Source organism: Ursus maritimus, unplaced genomic scaffold (genome assembly GCF_017311325.1).
Source record: "Ursus maritimus isolate PB19 unplaced genomic scaffold, ASM1731132v1 scaffold_10, whole genome shotgun sequence".
In the NCBI taxonomy this organism is placed as follows: Eukaryota; Metazoa; Chordata; class Mammalia; order Carnivora; family Ursidae; genus Ursus; species Ursus maritimus.
Genome location: NW_024423344.1, coordinates 22,655,774 through 22,681,496, shown reverse-complemented (window position 1 = coordinate 22,681,496; position 25,723 = coordinate 22,655,774). Strand labels below are relative to the sequence as shown.

General features: G+C 36.7%; 1 protein-coding gene across 2 annotated transcripts in view; it reads left to right on the top strand.

Annotated features, from left to right (window-relative positions):
- The window catches only part of FNDC3A (fibronectin type III domain containing 3A), a 158,558-nt gene that overhangs the window by 106,127 nt on the left and 26,708 nt on the right, over positions 1–25,723 (top strand). For both annotated transcript variants that reach the window (XM_040622764.1, XM_008706865.2), the window contains 7 exons: positions 6,316–6,473; positions 13,338–13,397; positions 14,697–14,835; positions 19,270–19,323; positions 22,468–22,592; positions 22,942–23,116; positions 24,680–24,766. In XM_040622764.1, the coding sequence (XP_040478698.1) occupies positions 6,316–6,473; positions 13,338–13,397; positions 14,697–14,835; positions 19,270–19,323; positions 22,468–22,592; positions 22,942–23,116; positions 24,680–24,766 (798 nt within the window). The remainder of the gene's footprint in view (positions 1–6,315; positions 6,474–13,337; positions 13,398–14,696; positions 14,836–19,269; positions 19,324–22,467; positions 22,593–22,941; positions 23,117–24,679; positions 24,767–25,723) is intronic.

Here is a 25,723-nt window from a genome sequence, read left to right as displayed (position 1 = left end):
TTTTTTTTTTTTTAAAGATTTTATTTATATTTATGTGACAGAGAGACAGCCAGCGAGAGAGGGAACACAGCAGGGGGAGTGGGAGAGGAAGAAGCAGGCTCATAGCGGAGGAGCCCGATGTGGGACTCGATCCCGGCACGCCGGGATCACGCCCTGAGCAGAAGGCAGACGCTTTAACGACTACACTACCCAGGCGCCCCTTTCCTTTTCCTTTTAATGGTCGGTCACTGGAACATCTGACTCCAGGTTTCCTTAGACTGAACCTTTGAGTTATGTTCAGAGTAACTCTCCCACTTCCTAATCCCCATATCCATACAAGGGGATTGTTATTTCAGTAGCTTCCTAGCTAGACTTCATTTAACCTGACAGCTTTACTTCAAGAGTGGTTTTGATCCTTACCTAAGAAAGACCACAATCTGCCTCAAAAATTAAAATATGCTGTATTTTATATGTGTGTATAATCTAATCCAACCACTTTTTTTTTTTTCATTTTTGCTTACTACCATCTAGTCTTTGTCAGTACTCAGACATATTTTTACATGGTCATGTCTATTTTCAGCTACTGACCAGAAGTGAATTCAGGATAGAAGCATTGTGTAATGGAAAAGGAACTGAATTATTCAGGTCCTAGTCACTGATGTGAAATGTTGGGGTCTGTGAGCAAACCATCAAGAAAGAATTCTTGAAACATCTTTGGTGCAAAAAAAGTGGTTTTATTAAAGCACAGGGACAGGACCCCTGCACAGGAAGAAATGCACTGGGATTGTGAGGAGCGACTGATTATATACTCTCAAATTGGGAGAGGATTAGGGATAGTTTAAGTCTCTAAGGAATTTGGAAGCAAGGTTTCCAGGACCTGGAGGGGCTAGCTGCTGTTAGGATAAAGTCATTTACTAATATCTAATAACACCTTCGTCTTGAGACCCTTCAGATGTTTATCAGTGGGCCATATGTTTGGATGATGATTGCTAACATATGTCTTGGGGAGGATAGAGATAAAGATAGTTTCCAAAGGAATTCAGATGTTAAAGTAAGACTGGAGGTCAGCCGGATAATGTCAAGCTGAGGTTGCCTTTTGCCTTTAGCAAAGTATTAACACTGAGGCAGTTGAGTTCCTGGAGGAAGGTCACTATGGGTGTCCCAATTACTTATCAGTGGGCTGTAAGTTATAAGATAGTTTAATTTTTTTTTTTACTGTATTTCTTTTGCCTTTGTTCTCCACATCAGTCACTACTAGTTAAGTGACTTCAAAAGTTATTCAAACTTTCTGAATATATTTCCTCTATAAAATGAAGATAGTTATATCTTTTTTGTTTACTTTAGAGGGTAATTTTAAGAATCAAATGAGATGTATGTAAAAGCAAATTTTACTTCTAAAATAGCATACAAATAGAAGACTCACTTCAGATGATTTCCAAACTGTATTTTTCTACCCTCATTATTCACCACTTTCTCTAGAACCACATCTCCTAAGGCTTCCTAAAGAATGTCCAAGTTTGTGGGCACTTGGTTGGCTCAGTCAGTAGAGCTTGCAACTCTTAATCTTGGGGTCATGAGCTCAAGCCCACATTGGCCATAGAGCTTACTTTTAAAAAATTGAAAAAAAGGAGAACATCCAAATGTGTATGTTTTGCTAACAACTAGAACTTCATCTAGAAAATTAATTTCTTACTCTTTTCTAAATTATTTTGTCTGTTGTTTCTCTGAAATGAAGAAGGGATTGGATTAAATAGATCCTTTTTGTTTTCTGTTTTCTTTTAGTATATCCATCAGTTATCACATACCCCTCCAGGTTTTCCTGATCATAATATCGATATCATCTTACATTTCGTCTTTAATTTTAATTCTTTAATGGCAAACTAAACTCCAAGCTTTATCAGTTCTTTTGCTTCAAATTTCTAGGATCCACTCTTCCCTGGCTTCCCACATACACACACAGTTACTACCTCATCTTTACACAGGAGTTTCACAGTAGCTTTATGGAAATCCACCTCCCTTTTCTTTATAACCCTTTAATAATCCTTTGAAACCAGCACCAGATAACACCATTTTTAGATTACATTCATTCCCCTTGGCCTCCCTGCACTATTTGACACTGTAGATCACTTACTATTACCCTTGTCTTCCAAGACATGATTGTCTTCCTCTTTCCTCTGTGATCCTTTTAATGGTCCTTTGTATTTCTCTTTTCCTCTTAATCTGTGGTTCTTATGGGAGTGAAATAACTAGAGAGCTTTTCAGAATACACTCATACATGCTCCTTGGACAACCAGCGATAAGCATAAGCTTAGGAAAAGAAATTACTCATTCCTATAATAGTTACCCATTTCTTTTCTTCCAAATTATATCCCATCCCAAGTCCTTTAAAATTTTATTGAAAATTCACTTCTCATGAAGTTTTCCACAGCAACCCCAATGTAATTACTCCTTTTTTGTGCCTTAATGTTTAGGTGCAAGTAATAAAGTACCTTTTTAATAGACGGAGTTGGGATCAAGACTTTTTCTGTAAAAGCAGATTGTCTAGAAAAGTTGAAATTAGCAGTGTGTCTTAATTTTTTTAACCATATTTTCTAAATTCAGCATAGTATGCTAGAAATCTATTTAAACGTTAAAAGTATAGATTAGTTAAAAATTTAGTTAATAGTATTCTACCGTTGTTAATTTCTTAGTTTTGACAAAAATGCATTATTATGTAAGATGTTAACAATAGAGGAAGCTGGGCAACAGGTATACAAGCACTCTGTATACTTACTCTCTTCCAACTTTTCTGTAAATTTAGATTTATTCCAAAATAAAAGGCTTTTTTTTTTTAAGATTTTATTTATTTGACAGAGACACAGCAAGAGAGGGAACACAAGCAGGGGGAGTGGGGGAGGGAGAAGCAGACTCCCCACTGAGCAGGGAGCCAGATGCGGGACTCAATCACAGGACCCTAGGATCATGACCTGAGCTGAAGGCACACGCTTAACGACTGAGCCACCCAGGCGCCCCAAATAAAAAGCCTTTTAAAAATATTATATTTGATTAGTTATGGTAAATAAATCATCTCACTCAGCCACTCACTTTTGTAGGTGAGACCTGGGACCCTGAAGGTTTTAGAGTTCAGTATCACCAAGCAAATTAGTGGCAGGTCTTTTGCCTTCCTACTTAAGGTCATCTCTACCACCTGTACTTTCCATGATGTAGTCAGTACCCCACAAAGCCTGATAAAGTATGCTTCAAAAAGTAGATGCCAGTTAATGCTTTTGGCTGACCTACCTTCAGAGTATTGTTTACTTACTTATTCTCACAGTTTAATACAGGATAATCTCATAAAATCAAGAGACTCTAAAGATTGTACATATATGTATGTTAACAGTATGTTTGTTTAAAAAAAGAAAAAAACTTGCACAGTTACAGGTTAATAGCCAGATGGACATTGATTAAAACAAGGAGTCATTTTTAAGCCCATTGTACATGAAACATAGTATTAAGACTTTTTTAAGGTAGTATGATAGTAGGTAAAATATATTTCTGTGATTTAACAGAAGCAGAATATATACAGTAATCGTCTTCTAAATTTATTCAGGCTTTGAGAACTTTGAAAAGGGGGAATGTTATGGCTTGTGTAGAGACCATTTATTCTGCCTAATTAAGGTAGGGGTGGTCTTCATCCTAGTGATTAGTGGTTTTGTGTGTAGAAACACCAGGATAGTTATTAAATATGCATAATTTTAAAGCAGGCTTTTACATTAGAGTCTAGGTGTGATCTGATAACCTTTCTTACCAATCTTTAGTTTAATCCCTCGACTTTTTTCCCCTCTTTATTACATTTTTACTATAAAAGAATGCATATGCATAAATTATTCCAGTAATCCAAAATGTACAAAATACTACTAAGACCTTCTGTTTTTTTCTCACAACTCTCCCTGTATCCCACCACACATATGCACAAAATCCCCGAAGGTAAGAATTAGTACATTTGTACAGTATATTTTCAGATATTTGTGTGCATTTTTAAAATTTTTTTTAACACAGCTGATATCATAGCATATATACTGCTTTGTTCCTTCCCTTTTTCCCCCATTACATAGCATCAATATATTAAGGACATGTTTAAATGTCAGCACATACATATCTTCTTCATTCTTTTTTAAACACCTGCATAGTAATGTGTTAAGAGGCTATACCAATATTTCCAATTTCTTGCCATTGGTAACAGTGCTGCAATAAGTACTCTTAAGTACATGTATTTATGTGCTTATGTAAGTTCATAGGATATTTTCGTGAAAAAAAGTTCCTGGCAATGGAATTATTGAACTATAAAGTAAACATATTGTCAATTTTTATAATGGTTCCCAAGTAGCTCTACATGGGGATCATACCATATATACTCTTACCTACACTTAAGAGAGTGCTCATTTCTCCAAACCCTTAACACAGTGGATAGTACTAGCTTTTTAATCTTCCCAGTGTGTTAGTTGAAAGGTGGTACCTTGTTTTAGTTTACATTTATTTAATTATGAATGCAGTTACACAAAAATAAACTCAAAATGGATTAAAGACCTAAATTTGAGACCTGAAAACATAAAACTCCTAGAAGAAAACTTGGGCAGCAATTTCTTTGACATCAGCTATAGAACATTTTTCTACATATGTCTCCTTAGACAAGGGAAGCAAAAACAAAAACTATTGAGACTACACCAATATGAGATATCACTTTACACCTGTCAGAATGGCTAAAATCAAAAAGACAGGAAATAACAAGCATTGGCAAGGATGTGGAGAAAAGGGAACCCTTGTACACTTTTGGTGGGAATGCAAATTGGCGCAGCCACTGTGGAAAATGATATGGAGGTTCCTCAAAAAATCAAAAACAGAACTACTGACCGTATCATCCAGTAATTCCATTACAGGGTATTTACCCAAAGAAAACAAAAACACTTTAATTCAAAAACACTTATGCGCTCCTCTATTAGGGCATTATTTATAATAGCTAAGATATGGAAGCAGTCCACGTATCCATCCATAGATGAATGACTAAAGATGTGGTGTGTGTGTATACCATATATACAATGGAATATTACTCAGCCATAAAAAAAGAATGAAATATTGCCATTTGCAACAACATGGATGGACCTAAGTGAAATAAATCAGAGAAAGACAGTTACTGTATGATTTCACTCATATGTGGAATTTAAGAAACAAAACCGTGAGCAAACAAAGAAGAGACCAAAAAACAGACTCTTAAATACAGAGAACAAATTGGTGGTTGCCAGAGGAGACATGAGTGTGGGGATGGTGAAATAAGTAAAGGGGATTAAGAATACACTTATGGGGTGGGGCGCCTGGGTTGCACAGTTGTTGGGCGTCTGCCTTCGGCTCAGGGCGTGATCCTGGCGTTCCGGGATCGAGTCCCACATCGGGCTCCTCTGCTTGGAGCCTGCTTCTTCCTCTCCCACTCCCCTGCTGTGTTCCCTCTCTCGCTGGCTGTCTCTCTGTCACATAAATAAATAAAATCTTGAAAAAAAAACGAACAAAACAAAACAAAAAAAAAGAATACACTTATGGGAGCACCTGGGTGGCTCTTGATTTGAGCATGGAGCCTGCTTAAGATTCTCTCCCTCTCCTTCTGGCCTCACTCTCTTCCTCTCTCCCTCACTCCTTCCCTCCCGATCTCTAAAAAAAAACACACAATACACTTACCATGGTGAGCACTGAGAAATGTATTGAATTGTTGAATCACTATGTCATACACCTGAAAGTGATATAACACTGTATGTTGATTATACTTCAACCCATTTCTCCAAACCCTTTCTTTAACACAATGGAGATATTACTAGCTTTTTAATCTTCCCAGTCTGTTGGATGAAAAGTGATATCTTGGTTTAGTTTACATTTATTTAATTATGAACGCATTTACACATCATTTCTTGCATTATCCATTTATATTTATGTTTCTTTGGTCAGTCCATGACCTTTGCTCATTTTTATCTATTTTATCTTTTTCTTATTGTAAGACACTTTCTAAATTGAGGAAATGAACCTTTTCAATATGTTACAAGTGGACTTTTTTCCATTCTTTTTTGACTGTACGTGGTGTTTACACTAATAGTTTTGAATGGGCCATAATGGTCTTTAGATTTTTATTGAACCCATCTGCCCTTTTATAACAGATTATATCTCATCTACAAATGGACAGGTTTCTATTTGTGAGCCATTTTATGTAAGTAGATACAGATATATTTTATTTAATCTTGAAACCTCATTAGATTTTCACTGTTCATTATGCACATTACAGTTGTTTCAAAGAGCTTTTAAATATTGTTTTTGCAGGCCTCAGACATCCAGGCAAGGACAATAGTACTTACCTGGTCACCTCCTTCCAGCTTCATTAATGGAGAAACAGATGAGACTTCCGTACCAGAACTCTATAGTTACGAAATTCTGGTCTCAAGTACTGGAAAAGATGGGAAATATAAAAGTGTTTATGTGTAAGTATTTGTTATGTTTTACTCCCTCCCATTATGTAAATCAGTGGTTTATCATAAAGAGTTTAATACTAATTTTGTTCTGTTTTTCCCTCTCAGTGCTTTTATTTTGAATCTGTAAATTGACAAGTGATATTGATTTCACTTATTTCAACGTATACAGTCCAAATGCCAGCTGGTAACGTCAGTCTACACTCCCTTGGAATAATTGCTTTCATTGGCCACATTCAGCTTTAGTATTTTTCAGTAGGCTCCCTAGTAGATGTTTCACTATTCACATATTCCTAGTAGATGTTTCACTATTCACATATTCACATAAATATAAATTGTAGTATGTAGAATCCCAGAACAGAAATAGAGAACTGTTAGACTGTGAACTCATGAAACATAATGCTCCTCTAAGGAGTGGGATTTAATTCTTAATATGTCAAGCTAATGCCCTATTGTAAAATGAATTTATTACTGTTGTTCCTTATTTGTATGTTGGTATGTTAGTAATCATATTTTGAAAACGTATCATAGTTCTCTTTCCTTGGTTCAAAAGTGTTATTATACACCAGAAGCCTTAGAGTTGGTGGCTAAAACTGTGACATTTATGACTGGCAGTTGTAAAATAAATAATTTTTTTGTCCTTATTCATATAGAAGTTCCTTATCTAATGAAAAAATAAAGAGTAAAGTCCATTATTAATAGTAATTTAAACACTGGGAAGATTGTAAAGGAAGTGGTTAGTCATTTGAATGATCATAACCTAGAACACTGGACACATCACCCTTCTTGGTATCTTTTTAAAAAAACAGGTAATATAAGGAAGAAAGGAAAGTGCAACTGCTCCAATATTTATTATCTAATTACATAAGGTTAGAAAAATATCCTGTCTCCTTCTCTCTGTTGAGATTTCCTTATATTTATTCTATTCATATTTCTTAGAAGAGACAAAGCTACCTACGGGGTAAAAAAGGAGATAAAGGACCGTCAGCATAAGGTTTCTTTTTGTGGCTGTGGCTATTTCTAGTTAGATATGGTTGCTTGCCAAGAGGAGGCATTTATCTCCATTTGCAGCCTGATCAGAGAGCACTAGAGGGACATTAGTCACCTTCTTTACACCAATTAAGGTCTCCCTCTGAGGATGCTCCTGCAACTGCCCAGTTCGTTAAAGTGTACTTTCCTCAGTAGGATGTGTTTTCTTTCTTGTATTTACTGGTTTTGATTTGAGAAATGGTGGGAGGGGAAGGTCCATAAAGTGGAGAAGAGAGAAACTTGGCTGAAGGAAAAGAAACAGAGAATAGTGGTTTTTAAAAAAAGAAACAGAAAATGGGCTGGTTTTTTTGGCCACCTACATAAGTAATAGTTGTATCAAATGATTATTTTAAGAAAATGTGTGGTGTTATATTTGAAAATGTGAAAATGTAATAGTGCCCATGAGTGAAATGCTTTACTTCAAATTATTCACTTTTTTATGATATGCTTGTTTAAACTCTAATATTTTAAATGAATCCATTTTATATTCTAACAAATTGCAGAAGCGGCACACTCCTTGTAAAAAATTGGTGGTTTTGCTTTCAATAATACACAGGTTATTTAGCATTTTAATTGTGCAAGATGAATTTTTAAATAATTGAAACTGGTTTCATTTCTTCAGTAAGCTAAATATCTTCCCTGACTACACTTAAAAAAAAATGCAAAAACCGCATCTGGCTTATACCATTGATTTGCTTAGGACACCTTTTGGTTTTGGTTTTTGGGGGTTTTTTAAATTTAGTGATTCATCACTTATATACAGCACCCAGTGCTGATCATAAAAAGTCACCTCCTTAATATCCATCACCCATTTAGCCCATCACCCTACCTTCCTCCATCAACCCTCGGTTTATTCTCTGTCCTTGAGAGTCTCTTATGGTTTGCTTCCCTCTCTCTCTCTTTTTTTTTTTTCCCTTCCCAACTGTTCATCTGTTTTGTTTCTTAAATTCTACATATGAGTGAAATCATATGGTATTTGTCTTTTTCTGACTGATTTATTTCATTTAGCATAATGCACTCTAGTTCCATCCACATCATTGCAAATGGCAAGGTTTCATATTTTTTGATGGCTGAGTCATATGCCATTGTGTGTTTGTGTGTGTGTGTGTCTGTCTGTCTGTCTGTCTAATATCTTTATCCATTCATCAGTAGATGGACATCTGGGCTCTTTCTGTAATTTGGCTATTGTTGATAGTGCTGCTGTAAACATTGGGGTGCATGTGCCCCTTCAAGTCAGTATTTTTGTATCCTTTGGATAAATACCTAGTAGTGTGGTTGCTGGGTCATAGGGTTAGTTCTGTTTTAACTTTTTGAGGAACCTCCATACTGTTTCCCAGAGTGGCTGCACCAGTTTGCATTCCCACCAACAGTGTAAGAGGGTTCCCCTTTCTCCACATCTTCGCCAATATCTGTCATTTCCTGTGTTGTTAATTTTAGCCATTCTGACAGGTGTGAGGTGGTATCTCATCGTGGTTTTCATTTGCTGCCCTGATGATGAGTGATGTTTAGCATCTTTTCATGTGTCCATTAGCCATCTGGATGTCTTCTTTGGAAAAGTGTATATTCACATCTGCCCATTGCTTAACTGGATTATTTGTTTTGGGGATGTTGAGTTTGATAAGTTCTTTATAGATTTTGAATACTAACCCTTTATCAAATATGTCATTTGCAGATATCTCCCATTCCGTAGGCTACCTTTTAGGTTTTTTTGTTGTTTCCTTCACTGTGCAAAAACCTCTTTATCTTGATGAAGTCCCAATAGTTCATGTTGCTTTTGTTTCCCTTGCCTCCAGCGACGTGTCTAGTAAGGAATTGCTGTGGCCGAGGTCAGAGAGGTCTCTGCCTCTTTTCTCCTCTAGGATTTTGATGGCTTCCTATCTCATATTTAGGTCTTTCATCCATTTTGAATTTAATTTTGTGTATGGTATAAGAAAGTGATCCAGTTTCATTCTTATGCATGTGGCTATCCAGTTTTCCCAACACCATTTGTTAAAGAGATTATCTTTTTTCCAGTGGATAGTCTTTTCCTGCTTTGTCGAAGATTAATTGAGCATATAGTTGTGGGTCCATTTCTGTGTTTTCTGTTCTATTGATCTACAGGTCTGTTTTTCTACCAGTACCATACTGTCTTAATGACAGCAGCTTTGTAGTAGAGTTTGAAGTCCAGAATCGTGATGCCTCCAGCTTTGCTTTTCTTTTTCAGGATTTCTTTAGCTATTCAAGGTCTTTTGTGGTTCCATACAAATTTTTGGATTGTTTGTTCTAGCTCTGTGAAAAATGCTAGAGATATCTTGATAGGAATTGCATTAAATATATAGATTGCTTTGGTAATATAGACATTTTAACAATGTTTGTTCTTCCAGTCTATGAGCATGGAATGTTTTTCCATTTCTTTGTGTCCTCTTCAATTTCTTTCATAGTTTTCAGAGTATAGATCTTTTACCTCTTTGGTTAGGTTTATTCCTAGGTATCTTACAGGTTTTGGTGCAGTTGTAAATGGGATCAGTTCCTTGATTTCTTTTTCTGCTGTTTCATTATTGGTGAATAGAAATGCAAAAAATTTCTGTACATTGATTTTATATTCTATGACTTTGCTGAATTCATTTTCAATTTTTTGGTGGAGTCTTTTGGGTTTTCTACACTGAGTATTGTGTCGTATGCAAATAGTGAAAATTTGACTTCTTCCTTGCCGATTTGGATGCCTTTTCTTTCTTTTTGTTGTCTCATTGCTACAGCTAAGACTTCCAGTACCATGTTAAATAGTAATGGTGAAAGTGGACATCCCTGTCTTGTTCTGACTATAGAGGAAAAGCTCTCAGGTTTTCCCCATTGAGGATATTAGCTGTGTGTCTTCCGTATATGGCCTTTATGATGTTGAGGTATGTTCCATCTGTACCTACTTTGTTGAAGGTTTTTATCAAGAACGGATGCTGTATTTTGTGAAATGCTTTTTCTGCATCTATTGAGCAGATCATATGGTTCTTATCCTTTCTTTTATTAATGTGGTGTATCACCCTGATTGGTTTGCGAATATTGAACCACCCCTGCGCCCCAGGAATAAATCCCACTTGATCGTAGTGAATAATTCTTTTAATGTACTGTTGGACTTCTCTTGTTGAGAATTTTTGCATCCATGTTCATGAGGAATATTGGCCTGTAATTCTCCTTTTTAGTGGGATCTTTGTCTGGTTTTGGAATCAAGGTAATGCTGGCCTTGTAGAATGAGTTTGGAAGTTTTCCTTCCATTTCTGTTTTTTGTGAGAAGAATAGGTATTAACTCTTCTTTAAATGTGTGGTAGAATTCCCTTGGGAAGCCATGTGGCCCTGGGCTTTTGTTTGTTGGGAGATTTTTGATTACTGATTCAGTTTCCTTGCTGGTTATGGGTCTGTTCAAATTTTCTGTTTCTTCCTCTTTCAGTTTTGGTAGTTTGTATGTTTCTAGGAATTTGTCCCTTTCTTTGATTGCCTAGTTTGATGGCATATAATTTTTTATAATATTCTCTTACAGTTGTTTGTATGTCTGTGCTGTTGGTTGTGATCTCTCCTGTTTCATTCATTTTTATAATAAAATCATACTGATTTTATTATTTGGGTCCTTTCTCTTTTCTTTTTGGTAAGACTGGCCTAGCAGTTTATCTGCCCCTTTTTCTTTCTTCCTCTTCCGAGACTCCTATGATCAAATGTTACTATGTTTTAAGGAGTCACTGAGTACCCTAACTCTACATTTGTGATCCTATACCTTTCTTTCCCTCTTCTTTTCAGCTTCATTATTTTCCATAATTTTATCTTCTACATCTATATCCTCTGCTTTGTCCATCCTCGTCATCATTGCATCTAGTCAGTTTTGCCTGTTGGTTATAGCATTTTTTATTTTGGCCTGACAAGTTTTTAGTTCTTTTATCTCTGTAGTAAGGGATACTCTAGTATCTTCTATGCTAGTATCCTTATAATTGTTGTTTTAAATTCTTACTCAGGCATCTTATTTATATCTGTATTGATTAAGTCCCTGGCTGTTACTTCTTCCTGTTCTTTCTTTTGGGGTGAATTCCTCCATCTTGTCATTTTGACTAGGTCACTGTTTTGGGGGGTGATTGTTAGGAAAGCCTGTTATACTCCGGCTCCTGAGAGTAATGGCTATATTAAGAAGAAGTATTTTTTAAAAAGTCCTATACTGTCTTAGGCCTGGTGATTCAGGAGGTGTTTAAGAGTGTACACCCTGCTATTTTGTTTTGACTGCTCCTTCCCTCAGGTCAATCCTCCGCAGAGTTTCTCCTCGCCTCCAGTGGGTGGTGTTTGGACCTTGTCCACTATATGGCAGGTTTTAACTAGGTGTGTTTTGGTCTGCTTGTTAAAAGAAGCTAGATCAAAAAAAAAGAGAGAGAGAGAGAGAGATCCTAGATTCTATTTCCCCTAGAGCTGAAGCTTTGCAGCACTCTATGATCAGCAGACTTAGGTGCATGTGAGGGGTTTGTGCTGGTCTTCTGGGGGACGGGCCTGCTGCACTGATCAGGCAGACTTGCCCTAGTGGAGCTGCACCTGCAGGATACAGGGGGGCAGGGCTTGGTGTAAGCAGTTCCAGCCTCCCCTGAGGGCGGGGGAGCAAGGGGTGCTGTGTTGCTCACTAAAGTTGGTTGGTCCTGATGGGTGTGGGGGAAATGGTGTTGCTCTGCTGTCCTCCCCACACTGGAGAGTTCGATGCCCGCCACAGTTCAAGAAACCCTCACAGAAGAGTGAACAGTCACCCCTCTTGTGTCCCCAGTTTCTGTCAGATCCCTGCCTTCACCCTGTCTCTACCAGGTGGCACAATACTCCTGTGTTTTATCTCAGGCCCAGGGCCGGGTTTCAGAACTCCCAATTTTATGGACTCATGCTGATCCTCTGGGGGAGGGTCTTGCCACACTGTGGCCAGTGCCAGTTTGTCCCCGGAAAAGCAGTTGCGCAACTGCACAGTGGTTCAGAGTTTATGGTAAAGTGCAACAAAAAGCAGCACCAAGATTTGCCACCCTCAGCCAGTGTCTGTATTCCCAGGCTAGTAAACAGGGATGCACACTGGTGCCGCCAGTTCTTTTGTCCCCGAGAGAGGCCATCCACGATTCCTAGATGCACTCCAAAAAGGGGAATTGTTTTTCCCTGTGTGACCCAGGGGATCCTCAGACCACACTGCCTGCTCCCAGGTCTCTGCCCTCCTTCCCCACCAGAGCACCACTAAGCTTCCCAGGCACAACCCCAGCAGCGACATGGATGCTCTGCTGCTTATAAAAATTTGCCATAGTCAGCCCCTCTCCTTTTCCCAGTCACTGGTTTTGGGGAAGATTTTTTCTTGTTCAGTCCCCTGCCTGCTGCTTCACTTTTTCTTCTCTCTCTCTGTCTCTCTCACTCCTCTCTCAAGGATCAGGGCTCCTACCCCTTCATAGCACCCACAGCTCTTCTCTCTGCAAATCAACTCTCCACAGCTCCTACCTTCCACAAGGTGGCCATTTTTCTACCTGTAGACGTGCAGCTTTGTTCTCTCAGTCCTCAGATTGATTTCTTGGGTGTTTAGAATGATTTGATATTTATCTAGCTGTATTGGAGGTACGAGGCAAGCTTAGGGCCCCCTACTCCTCTTAACTCCTCTCTGTGTCCACTGTGTGGACACCTTTCTGTTTTAAAATGGTATGCAGGTACATAACTTAAGTTTGGCACCTAGCCTTATTTCACAAATTCCATATTAGTGGAATCTGAATGTGGTTATAGTTGGTAAAGTAAAAAGCAGTATAATTTAATAAACTGCCACAAACTGAAGTGTACATGTCAGTTCTCTGGAAATGCTTGTTTATCAGTGAAATGTTCCTTTTTTCCCCCCAGAGGAGAAGAAACAAGTGTCACTTTAAATGATCTCAAACCAGCTACAGATTACCATGCAAAGTAAGGAATTCCTACATGTTGCCTTAATATGATAGAGTAGAGCATAGGTGGTTTTTTTAATAATTTCATTAAAAGCCTAGAATATAATTTAAGTATTAATTTTGGATTAAAAACATGAAGTGGTGGACTTTGGTTTTTCTTTTGGTACAGTTATCAACGCATTGCCAAAAAGACCAAAAACATTTAACTGAAATGTTACGTTGAGGGGTTAATCATCCTGTTTGTAGGACCTTGCGTTTGAAATGAATATACAGATAATAAGTATAATATGTCTGCATACCTAATTTAGCACGTAGAAAACTCCCCGCCTTTGAAATTTTTACAGAACAGAAGCGTTAATAATAGTTGGTTTGTACTAAATGTATTTTTACTACATCATGTTCTAGAAAGAGTTTGAGATATTAAATGAAAAATTTCACAGCACTTAGGGGTGCCTGGCTGGCTCAGGCCAGGAGCATGCAACTCCTGATCTTGGGTTGTGAGTTCAAGCCCCATATTGGGTGTAGAGATTACTTAAAAATAAAATCTTAAAAAAAAATTCACAACATTTAACTAAGAGGTAACTTAGATACTCTTTTATTCTGCATAGTTCTATTATAATTTACCAACATTTTACATACTAAAGCCTCCCCAGCTGGGACTCATTAATCTATATTTGGTTAGTCACCTCCATTTGTGGTTGGGATTATTCTTATTAAACTATTAAATTAAGTCTTCAATTATACTTTTCTGTGGATGAACCCAAAGTATTGTCTAACTTAGCACTTTTCAAACTTGGATTACAACCATTATTAAATTATGAAATTTTATGGGTTATATTCAGCATTTTTTTAATTAAATAATCAAATGGAATAGAAGGTGTCTGTTTATTACCCTTAGGGATATTGTGTCAGGACACTTTTCTTTCTTGTGTGTGTATATGAGCGAGTACATATCACACACAGAGTTGTCACAACCTAAGATGTATTTCTTTGTGTTACAATCAAAAAAGAGGTGAAAGCTGCTGGTCTATCCTATATTTCTTTTTTGAAGAGCCATCCTTTACTTTGCTGCACATAGTTTCTTTTTCTTTTTTTTTCTTTTAAAGACTTTAATCTCTACACCCAATATGGGGCTTAAAATCCCAACCGGAAGATCAAGAGTCACATCCTCTAGCAACTGAGCTAGCAACGTGCCCACCCTTGTTTTCTTGATAGAACATTTGGAGGGCACCTTACTAATTTGAAGTACTTAAAGGTTGATAGCTGTTGAAAGTAGGATACAGTGATTCTGCTGGTTAAAACTATTTTATCGCCATAGAGTCCAGGCAGAATACAATTCTATGAAGGGAACTCCTTCAGAAGCTGAAAGCTTTACCACCTTAAGCTGTGAACCTGACATACCTAATCCACCCAGGATAGCCAATCGGACCAAAAATTCACTCACTTTGCAATGGAAGGTAAGAATATTCTTTAAAGTATTTTCCAACTGAACATTTACTCCCTCCTCCCCCCGCTAGTATTTAATTTCAGTTGTTTGGAGACAAAAAAGAACTTTAAGCTAACTCGTTTTTCTTCTTTACACATATTGAATCTTGAAATAACACTCAATGCTTTTTCTTACTATATGTAAATATAGCAGAAAAGACCAATTAGCAGTCTTTATTATACTGGACATGGGATGACATTGAGAGTCTCAGCAGTGCTTCTCAAGTTCATTACAATGCCTTTGTATCCTGAATTTTATCATAAAATGACTTTCATAATAACTAGACTCATAGTTTTAAAAATATAAATATGATGTCTTAAAGGAATATTTCATTAAATACTCTATATTTTAATAGAAAAATATATATGCTAATATATACATGTGCCCAGCTGCACAAGAAGATATAATAAAATGGACAGATACCACAGATAGAATTGTTAATTCAGAGAGCATAGACAGCATTGTCATCGGAGACATGAATCACTGAAATGATATATGAGTCTTGATAAATTTCTGAACAAATTAAGTGTAGTCTTTCTCAAATTGCAGAGTAGTTATATTTTGGAAAAATTCCATAATTTAAAACTAGAAAAAATACCTTGTAAAATGGAATTAGGTTCTAGGCTCTGATAATTATAAACAGGTATTTCACCTACCTGGATGTCCAGGAGGACATTCAAAAGTCCTAGAGAAAGAGAACAATTCTTCATTGTATTGATTGTCCCACACTGTGCGGAATTGTTAGCATCCTTGATCCCCACCCCTAAAGTCAGACTTTCCTTCCCTTGCCATTATTGTGATGTTCAGAAACACCCCCAACAAAATTTCTAAACATCCCCTCGAAGGGAGTACCACCCCTCCTAGCAACCATTGATTTGTAGTAAGAAAGTGACTACTAGTCTTGATTTAATTATCTACTCTTATCCCAAGAGCAAAACTTGGGGCTAGCTTTCTTTCTGAAAGCTTTTGAAAATTTAGAACTTACTACTTGTTTGGTGCTTATTAGTCCCTAGTTCTTCTGAGGATAATATTAGGTGCTTTATGCAGTTAAGAAGAACTGTTAGCACATGCAAATCAGACATTTTTGTATTTGATAAGTATTTCATGTCACTTAGAGTAGCATTTTATTTGGTAGGGCAGTTAGGGTAGCAGCCTGGTGCCCTTCATGTAGGTTGGGATTTCAGTAGGGCACTGCTCTTTATTCTGAAGATAAAATAACATTGAATTTTGAGATTTGTCTTTAACAATATCCCAACAAGTCTGTGTAAGATACAAACAGTGCCCTTAGGCCCTAAGGCTCTTAGTTGCCCACACAGGTTATCCAGGCTTATACTCTTCTAGAAATGGTCCTGTATATACATAGTAATAGCATGGTTGGGGAAAGAGATAACAATTTTTACTGTTAGTAGGAATAGTATTACATACCTCAGAATTGTTGGGAGGATTATCAGATAATATCTGTATAGCCCATAGCACACTGCCTGGAATATAAACATAATAACTGTTGTTGCTATTTAATGTTAAAATTGAAGAAAACTGGCTTGTGTAGTTTATGACTTAAATATCAGATCTTTTGACTCTGCTGCCTCATAGAACCTGAAAGTAATACTTGGGGTTAACGTGGCATGAGAATTGTGGCATGGGTGGCAGGTGGGGTAGCAATTGAGAGAAGTATTTTATCAACTGACATTGTTTAGAGTTGCCAGTGTATGGTGGTGATGATAAAAAGCTAACTGAAGTTGGTCTTTTACTCTCTTATAATTACTAGTACCCACCGGACCTGTTGTTCAGCTTCTGGAATGTTGCTGGGTAGGAACACTGGTTTTGTGTCAGAGCAAATTCAGCTTTGCTCCACTCTAAATGACTAAGTGATCTGGGGCAACTTACTTGGGTTCTTTAAAGCCTCCATTTCCTCTTTTGTATAGTTTGGATAATAGTACTACAAAGAGTTGATTTGAGGGGCGCGCCTGGGTGGCACAGCGGTTAAGCGTCTGCCTTCGGCTCAGGGCGTGATCCCGGTGTTATGGGATCGAGCCCCACATCGGGCTCCTCCACTAGGAGCCTGCTTCTTCCTCTCCCACTCCCCCTGCTTGTGTTCCCTCTCTCGCTGGCTGTCTCTATCGCTGTCGAATAAATAAATAAAATCTTTAAAAAAAAAAAAAGTTGATTTGAGGATTAAATGAGATAAGGTAAAAAACACTTTACGCATAATAGTGCCCAGCTGCACACTTCTCCCCTCTAACTTGGAGAAATGGTCACAGGTTGTTGAAGGTGTCACCATAGCCATGCTTCTTCCAGGGAGTCAAGGAGAATCCATTTCCTTGACTTGAAAACCCTCAGAAAATAAAATAGAAAAAATTAAGCAAAATAAATGTGCAACCTTAGCAACTAGACTAGAGCAATCTGGAGGCATTAATTATGGGAAATATATTTTTATACCACACACTTCTTGCTGAGACTTGCAATCTTCCCTACCTTGGGATTCTCTTCCTTTGCTATGTAAAAGTTTAATTTTCCAAGGTTTCATTTTCTGCCCCATCCATACTGTAGTCACTTTTAACTGCCATGCCTGTAACTTACATAACAAATTCTGGTCATGTTCAACAGTTAAAAATTACAATTTTTTAAAATTTTAAAATGCAAGATCTGTGTTAATGTTCAACAAATAATTTGGACCTCCATGTTATAAAAGATTCTTTATTAAAAACTTGACCATCCTTGATTGCTCTTAACATGGTTGGCAATAGAGGCGCCTGGGTGGTTCAGTTGGTTAAGCGTCTGCCTTAGGCTCAGGTCATGATCCTGGGGTCCGGGATTGAGTCCCACATTATGGTCCCTGCTCAGTGGGGAGTCTGCTTCTCCCTCTCCTCTGCCCCTCCCCCCACTCATGCTTACTCTCTCTCTCACTCCCTCTCTCAAATAAATAAATAAAATCTTTAAAAATAAATAAATAAAAACATGGTTGGCAATATTATATAAAAACCAGATAGAGTCCAGATAATTATAGGAATTCTCTGGAGAACAATTTTAAAAGTTAAGATTATTTAATTTTGATAAAAGGGGTCTTAGAATCAGTAGTCTTCAAATGAATGAAGCTCTTATAAGCAGAGTAGTGATCCATTGTTCTGCATCTAAAGTGAGGACTAAAGAGGAAACAAGTTGAAATGGTAGAAAATTCACGTAGAAATAAGGTTGACATTCTTGAGTTCTAGAGTGATTAAATACTAAAATAAAATACTAAGGGAGACTGAAATTTTCACCACTGAAGATTAACAAAATGTTGAATGAGCAGTCTTGGGTAATGGGCACATTGTGTCTAGAAGCATAGATCCAGACAGTGTGACCTCTTGAAGTTCTTCTAAGCACCCTGGTTCTTTCATTCTCTGGTGTATCACACAGTATTATTTTTAGATTGTAAGGTGAGTTTTAATGAAAATGACAGGATCGATCCTAGGAACTTAAAGTTTATAAAACCTTCTGACAAAAGGCAAAGTGGTTTTTTTTATTTATTTTTTATTTTTTATTTATTTTTTTATAATAATATTTTTTTATTATGTTAGTCACCATACAGTACATCCCTGGTTTTTGGTGTAAAGTTCGATGATTCATTAGTTGCGTATAACACCCAGTGCACCATGCAATACGTGCCCTCCTTACTACTCATCACCAGCCTATCCCATTCCTCCACCTCCCTCCCCTCTGAAGCCCTCAGTTCGTTTCTCAGAGTCCATAGTCTCTCATGCTTCATTCCCCCTTCTGATTACCCCCCTTTCTTTATCCCTTTCTTCCCCTACCGATCTTCCTAGTTCTTATGTTCCATAGATGAGAGAAACCATATGATAATTGTCTTTCTCTGCTTGACTTATTTCGCTTAGCATTATCTCCTCCAGTGCCGTCCATGTTGCAGCAAATGTTGAGAAATCGTTCTTTTGATAACTGAGTAATATTCCATTGTATATATAGACCACAGCTTCTTAATCCAGTCATCTGTTGAAGGGCATCTCGGTTCCTTCCACGGTTTAGCTATTGTGGACAATGCTGCTATGAACATTGGGGTGCATATGGCCCTTCTCTTCACTACGTCTGTATCTTTGGGGTAGATACCCAGTAGTGGTTTTTTTTAATGAATTATAAAAGTTAGGATCATTCTTGCTACAAGAGATTGTTCAGTGTTCGGAAAAACTTGAATAGACTCTTGCTTTGTTTTCTTTCCTTGCATTTGAAAAGATTGTGGGGTTATATAATACATATATATCTGTATTCTCTGTGCAGTTTTTCCAGAGTTAAGCCACAGAGAACATCTGCAACACAGTAGATTCCTCAGATTAGATCCTCACAGTATCTTTTATAAAAGTACTAATTTGTCTTTTTTTTTTTTTTTTTTTTTTTTTGGTATTTCTTTTAGGCACCTAGTGACAATGGTTCTAAAATCCAAAGCTTTGTTTTAGAATGGGATGAGGTAAGTAAATTGAGTCTTTTAAATTAGGGGGAAATGATGTGTATGTATCCTCCAGCAGAAATAATTTAATAGTTTTTTCCTCTTTAAAGACATTATGAATGATTTTGGTGGTGCATGAGTGAATTAATGGTGTTCTTAGAAAACATTACTGACTGGACCTCCTATGTTTTATTCTGTTTTTTGTTTTTGACTTAAACCTCTCAAAGCTCTCACTTGGGTAATTACCTTGATGAAGGAATTTTTTTTCACATCAACCTTAGAAGCAGGTGTAGTTTTTTATTATGGCTACTTTAACAAATTGCCACAAACCTGATGGTTTGAAACAACACACACTTACTCTCCTATAATTCTGGAAGCCAGAAATCTAATATGGCTCTCACTGGGCCAAAAATCAAGGTGTCACTGTACCCATGCTTCTTCCAGGGATTCTAGAGGAGAATCCATTCTCCTGACTTTTCCAGCTTCTGGGGGCTCTCTTCATTACTAGGTCATTACCATGAATCCATGGCTGCATCAGATAGCCTTTTCTACCCCTGCTGCCATTATCACGTGGCCTTTTTCCTCTTCTGTCTTCATGTCTTTTTCCCTCTAAAAAGGACACTTGTAATTCCATTTAAGGTCCACCAAATAATCCAGGATAATCTCTCCATCTCAAGAACTTTAACTTAATAACATCTGTACAGTCCCCGAATAGGGTAACATTCACAGCTTCCAGGGTTTAGGACTTGGATATCTTTGGGGGCCATTATTCAGCCTACCACAGCAAGCATACTAAGCTTTATTATTTAGTACTTTGTTTTTCTGTCATTTATTGTGTTCTCTCTTGCCCTACTGCTTATACCACAGCTAAGAGGAGTGGCCAGAGGAAGTAGAAGAAATTCCATTGATAATTTGGGAATTCAGCAGTATATAGGCATACCTTAGAGATATTGCAGGTTCGGTTCTAGCCAACCACAATAAAGCAAATATTTCAAAGCAAGTCACATGAATTTTTCGGTTTCCCAGTGCATATAAAAGTTACATATCACACTATATTTGTAGTCTGTTAAAGGTACAATGACATTGTCTTTAAAAAAAACAATGTACATACCTTAATTTAAAAAGACTTTATTGCTAAAAAATGCTAACCATCATCTGAGCTTTCAGTGAGTCATAATCTTTTTGCTGGTGGAGGGTCTTGCCTCAGTGTTGATGGCTGCGGGCTGATCAGGGTAGTACTTGCTGAAGGGGAGAGTAACTTTGGCAATTTCTTAAAAAAAAAAAAAAAAAAAACAACGATGAAGTTTGTTGTATCAGTCGACTCCTTCATGAACCATTTCTCTGTAACATGCGATGCTGTTTGATAGCATTTTACTAACACTAAAACTTCTTTCACAACTGGAGTCAATCCCCTCAAACCCCGCTGCTGCTTTACCAACTAAGTTTATGTAGTATTCTAAATCCTTTGTTGTCATTTCAACAATCTTCACAGCATCTTCACCAAGAGTAGATTCCATCTCAAGAAACCACTTTCTTTGCTCATCCACAAGAAGTAACTCTTCATCCACTAAAGTTTTATCATGAGATTGCGGCAGTTCAGTCACATTTTCAGGCTCCACTTCTAATTCTAGTTCTCTTGCTGTTTCCACCACATCTGCCCCTACTTCCTCTACTGAAGTCTTGGAACCCTTGAAGTCATTCCATGAGGGTTGGAATCAACTTCTGCCAAACTCCTGTTAAGGTCAATATTTTGGCCTCTTCTGTGAATCACTGTAACAAATATAATAGTAATGAAAAAGTTTGAAATATTACAAGAACTATAAAAACGTGACACAGAGTTACAAAGTGAGCTAATGCTGTTGGAGAGATGGCACCAGTTGACCTGCTTGATGCAGGGTTGCCACAAACTAGACTTTGTAAAAAAACACTATCTGCGAAGCACAGTAAAAGTGAAGTACAGTAAAACAAGGTATGCCTGTATTAAAAGAGTAATGAGGCACAAACAAGTAGGTTTTATGCCAGAAATTTTAAGAGAATTTAGAATTAGGAAATCTGTTGCTATATCATAGTAATTTAGAAGAAAAAACATATGTTGATAAATTATGTAAAGATATTTGATAAAATTTAGGACTTAGTTAAAACTCAAATTAGGAATAGGAAGATGATTCCTTATCTGATAGTTATTTTTGTAATAAGTGAAGTACCATCACTAAACAATAAAAGCATTGCTAGTCAAAGCAGAAACAAGTCAAAGTTGTCAGTTATTCCCACCTTTATTTAACTAATGCAGTATAATTTGGAACAAAAATAAGAGGTACAGCCAAATAGTGGCTGGCTTGGGGGGCAAAACTATCATTATTTAGAGATGATACAATTTTCTATTTAGACAACTCAATAGAACCAACTGTAAACACCATTAAAACGGAAAGTGTAGTAAAGCAAGATACAGACTGAAGGTTTCTTTAAAGCAGTAGTCACCCTAAAATCACAGTTTACCTCTACCAACACAATAAAAGTGGATGGAGAATAAGAAACTTGTCCATTTCATGTGGCATCCTAAATTTCTAAAACTCTTTAGTTGTCCTGAGCTGCAGACTTTTCTCTCTCCCATTCTTTTGCCTATAATTGAGTTTTTCTCTCTGCTTGTATTCTTTCACTGTTAAACCTAAGCAGTTGTGGTTCCAAAATCTTTATTTTGTAGGTTAGCAGCCGTTAAGGTGGAGGTTTGGGGATCAAGTCTCTAACTTAAAACTGTTTGTGTAGAACTTTTCATAGTTTGAGGAACACTGCCAGTTGTTATACAAAGATCACTCTATTTCTGCTACTCCCAGTCCCCCCATAGAGATTGTGGGGTCCATACATGGAAAGAGTTTCTTTTACTAAAGCCAGAGAAGATTTAGCATCAGTTAAAACAGGGTACTTAGTTTAAGAAGGTGTACAAAGATACCTGCTTTCTAGTTTGTAAATTCTGCATTTAATGAACAGTAAGTATCATTTAAAAGATGTGTGTTATCTCTACTTTCTCTTGAGATCCATGATTCATGTAATAAAGATGACTTTTAATGTACACTAGCTAATATGTTATTATTCATCAAGCAGGAATTATGTGGATTTATCTTTTTACAATAATGTACATGATACATAATAATCAGCCATTTTTTTTAGGGAAAAGGAAATGGAGAATTTTGTCAGTGTTATATGGGCTTACAGAAGCAATTTAAAATTACTAAACTGTCACCAGCCATGGGTTGTAAATTTAGACTGTCAGCCAAAAATGAGTATGGCACAAGGTAAGATATATTTTAATATAAATATATTATTTAGTCAACTTCACTTATATAAATTATCTCTAAAAATTCTGCTTTAGTTTATGTTGGCATAGTAAAGGTGTGTTACTAGCCTAGCAAAAGCTGTAAGAGAAGGTGTTAGTTACATAAATTTCAGTTTTAAAAGAATACTAATTCACTTTTAGGTTTCTGATCTGATTACCGTAAAAATACTATCAAATCCAAGATATATTATTTGGATTATAATTAGTTACCAAAATTGTTACTTTCAAAAAAATGTCATTATCAAATTTTCTTTAGCTATAAAAACAACTCTTTTTCATTCGTTCTTAAAAACCATTTGTTTCAACAGTGGTTTTAGTGAAGAAGTCTTATATTACACTTCAGGCTGTGCCCCTTCTATGCCAGCGAGTCCTGTATTAATTAAGGCTGGTGTTACTTGGTTATCCTTACAATGGAGTAAGCCCTCAGGAACACCATCAGATGAAGGAATTTCCTACATTTTAGAGATGGAGGAAGAAACTTCAGTAAGTATGAATATGTCTTCTAAGTAGAGTGTCTAAAACCTATTTCAGGTAGCATCAATTCTTATAAGTAAATAGTGCCATAATAGTTAGATCCTTCCCTAGGTCCTTTGAGTCCTTGGTTGGTTATCATTTCAGAGGAATTGGGAGTGAGGAAGAATTCAGTCTTTTGTTTTCTTGATGTGTAAGAGGGGGTTTTGTTTTTTATGTGTGTTTGTATATATTTTGTGCCTACGAATAGCATACTGTATTTTAAATGTATATGTTTTAGGGAAAATAAAGAGAGGGGAAGATCACCACAGCCCTTTAGCCTAAGCAGCTGTAAAAAATAAGGAAATAATATGTCCACCTTTTCCAGCTATGTTCATAAACTGCTTTCCCAAGCACCACAGGAGGTATGAAGAGCTTCACATGACACTATACAGTGCCGCCAGAATCAGGTTTCCAGTGGCTTGTCTCCTATGAGCTAGAATGGAGCCAACATGAGTTAGGGTGTCTTCTGTTAGCTCTACGTAGTTTCATAGCTTTTCAGAGCTACTTTAAACCAATTTGAGTCAAAAATAGCATTGATCCACTCCCAGCTATATACCCAGGAGAATTGAAAATACATGTTCATACAGTAATAGTACATGAATGTTTATAGCATTATTCATAATAGCCAATAAGTAGAAACAACCCAAATGTCCATTAATTGATGAATGGATAAACAAAGTGTGATATATCCATACAATGGAATATCATTGAGCCATCTAAAGGAATGAAGTACTAACACATGTCACAACGTGAACGAACCTTGAAAACATTACGCTAAGTGAAGGAACCCAGTCACAAAAGACCACATATTATGTGATTCCATTTATTATGGATATAGGCAAGTCCATAGAGACAGAAATTATATTAATGGATGAGAAGAGGGGAAGTGACTGCTAACCAAAAAATAAAGTACAGGCTTCATTGTAGAATTAAGAATTTAATGATGGTTGCACAACCTTGTGAATAAACTATAAGTGATTGAATTTCATACTTTAAAATGGAAATTTTACAGTGTGTGAATTATATGTCAGCTTTTAAAAATAACATTGGGAAAATAGTGAGGCATTGTCCCTGGAGCTATAAATAGCAATCTAATACCTAAGTGACATCCCTACCTGCCAGCACAGCCAGCCATTTATTTATTTACTTAAACACAGTGCAAATTAAATATGTTTAATAGTTATAGTTCTGTTTAGCTCTTGCAACATCTGTCTAGGAAATTGTTAGTTTTAGAGATGTGCTTCCTGATGGTGAAGTTACCATTGACTGACTTTACCCTCAACACAAAGATGTTTTCTTGGTTACTGTATTTATGGAGAATGAGTTCTCCATCCCCCTTCAAACATTCCTTAGCGTTTCTGGAAACTGGATCTGTCCATTCAAGATAGAAGTATCAAGGTGAGGATTACACTTAATGGAGCATTAATCACCTTGTACACAGTAGAAGATGAAGACCTGGGTCTTTTTACATATTTGTTATTCCCCATATTTCTGCTGTTAGACACCTAAGAAAGGCTTATTTTCCCTTTCCAGGGATATGGCTTTAAGCCTAAGTATGATGGAGAAGATCTTGCTTATACAGTGAAGAATCTCAGACGTAGTACGAAGTATAAATTTAAGGTAAGCTTTGCAAGCCCTTAAAAGATTGATTTGTTGTTCTTGTTGTTCCTGTTGTTTTAAAGCTAAGTACATACCTCACTCCTTGGTTTTAAATCTAAAATAGTTTTGGCCTTGGGGCACCCGGGTAACTCAGTCAGTTGGGCATCCAAATATTGATTTTGGCTCAGGTCATGATAACATGGTTGTGAGATCGAGCCCTGCACTGGGTGCCTTGCACTGGGTGTGGAACCTGCTTGGGTTTCTCTCTCTCCCTCTGCCTCTCCCCACTTGGTCACTTGCTCTCAAAAAAACATTAAAATTTTAAAAATTAAATTAAAATTAAAATAGTTTCAGCCTTTCTAATGAGCAATGCTTTACTTTCTTACTGTGTAACATTGTTTGTCAAACTGTATATATATTTAAATTCAAATCAATTTTAATGTTTTATGGGACCTTTTATTTGTATAATGTGAACAAACATCTTCTAAAATGTGGATGTTGTTAAACACATTCAGAATATGCTTTTTTGTCCACAATATCTGAAAAAGTAATGCTTTCATTTTCTAAGTACATTATATCAAATGGTACACAATTCAGTTTGTCTCATTACTGGTAGTCACTTGATAAAGGTTGTATCTACCATGCTTCTTCACTGTAAGGTTTTCTTTTTCCCTTTCTTTTTCCCTTACAAAATAAGTATTTTGTAAATACTATGTAAACATCTTGGTTTTTTGTCAAATTTTCACCTCCTGGTTTTAACCCATTGATCATTCTTGTGTGAGTCAATTATTACTGATTCATAGCTGCCAAGTGGTGATTTTTTTAATTTTATCATTCCTTCTGCATTTACTAGTTGGCATTATACTATAAAGAAAAGCTTTCTTTTCTCATTTATGTTAGTATGAACTCATGGATTCCTGTTTACTGAGTGGGTTATTTTTGTTACATTGATTATCAATTGTGAGACTCAAATTGGTT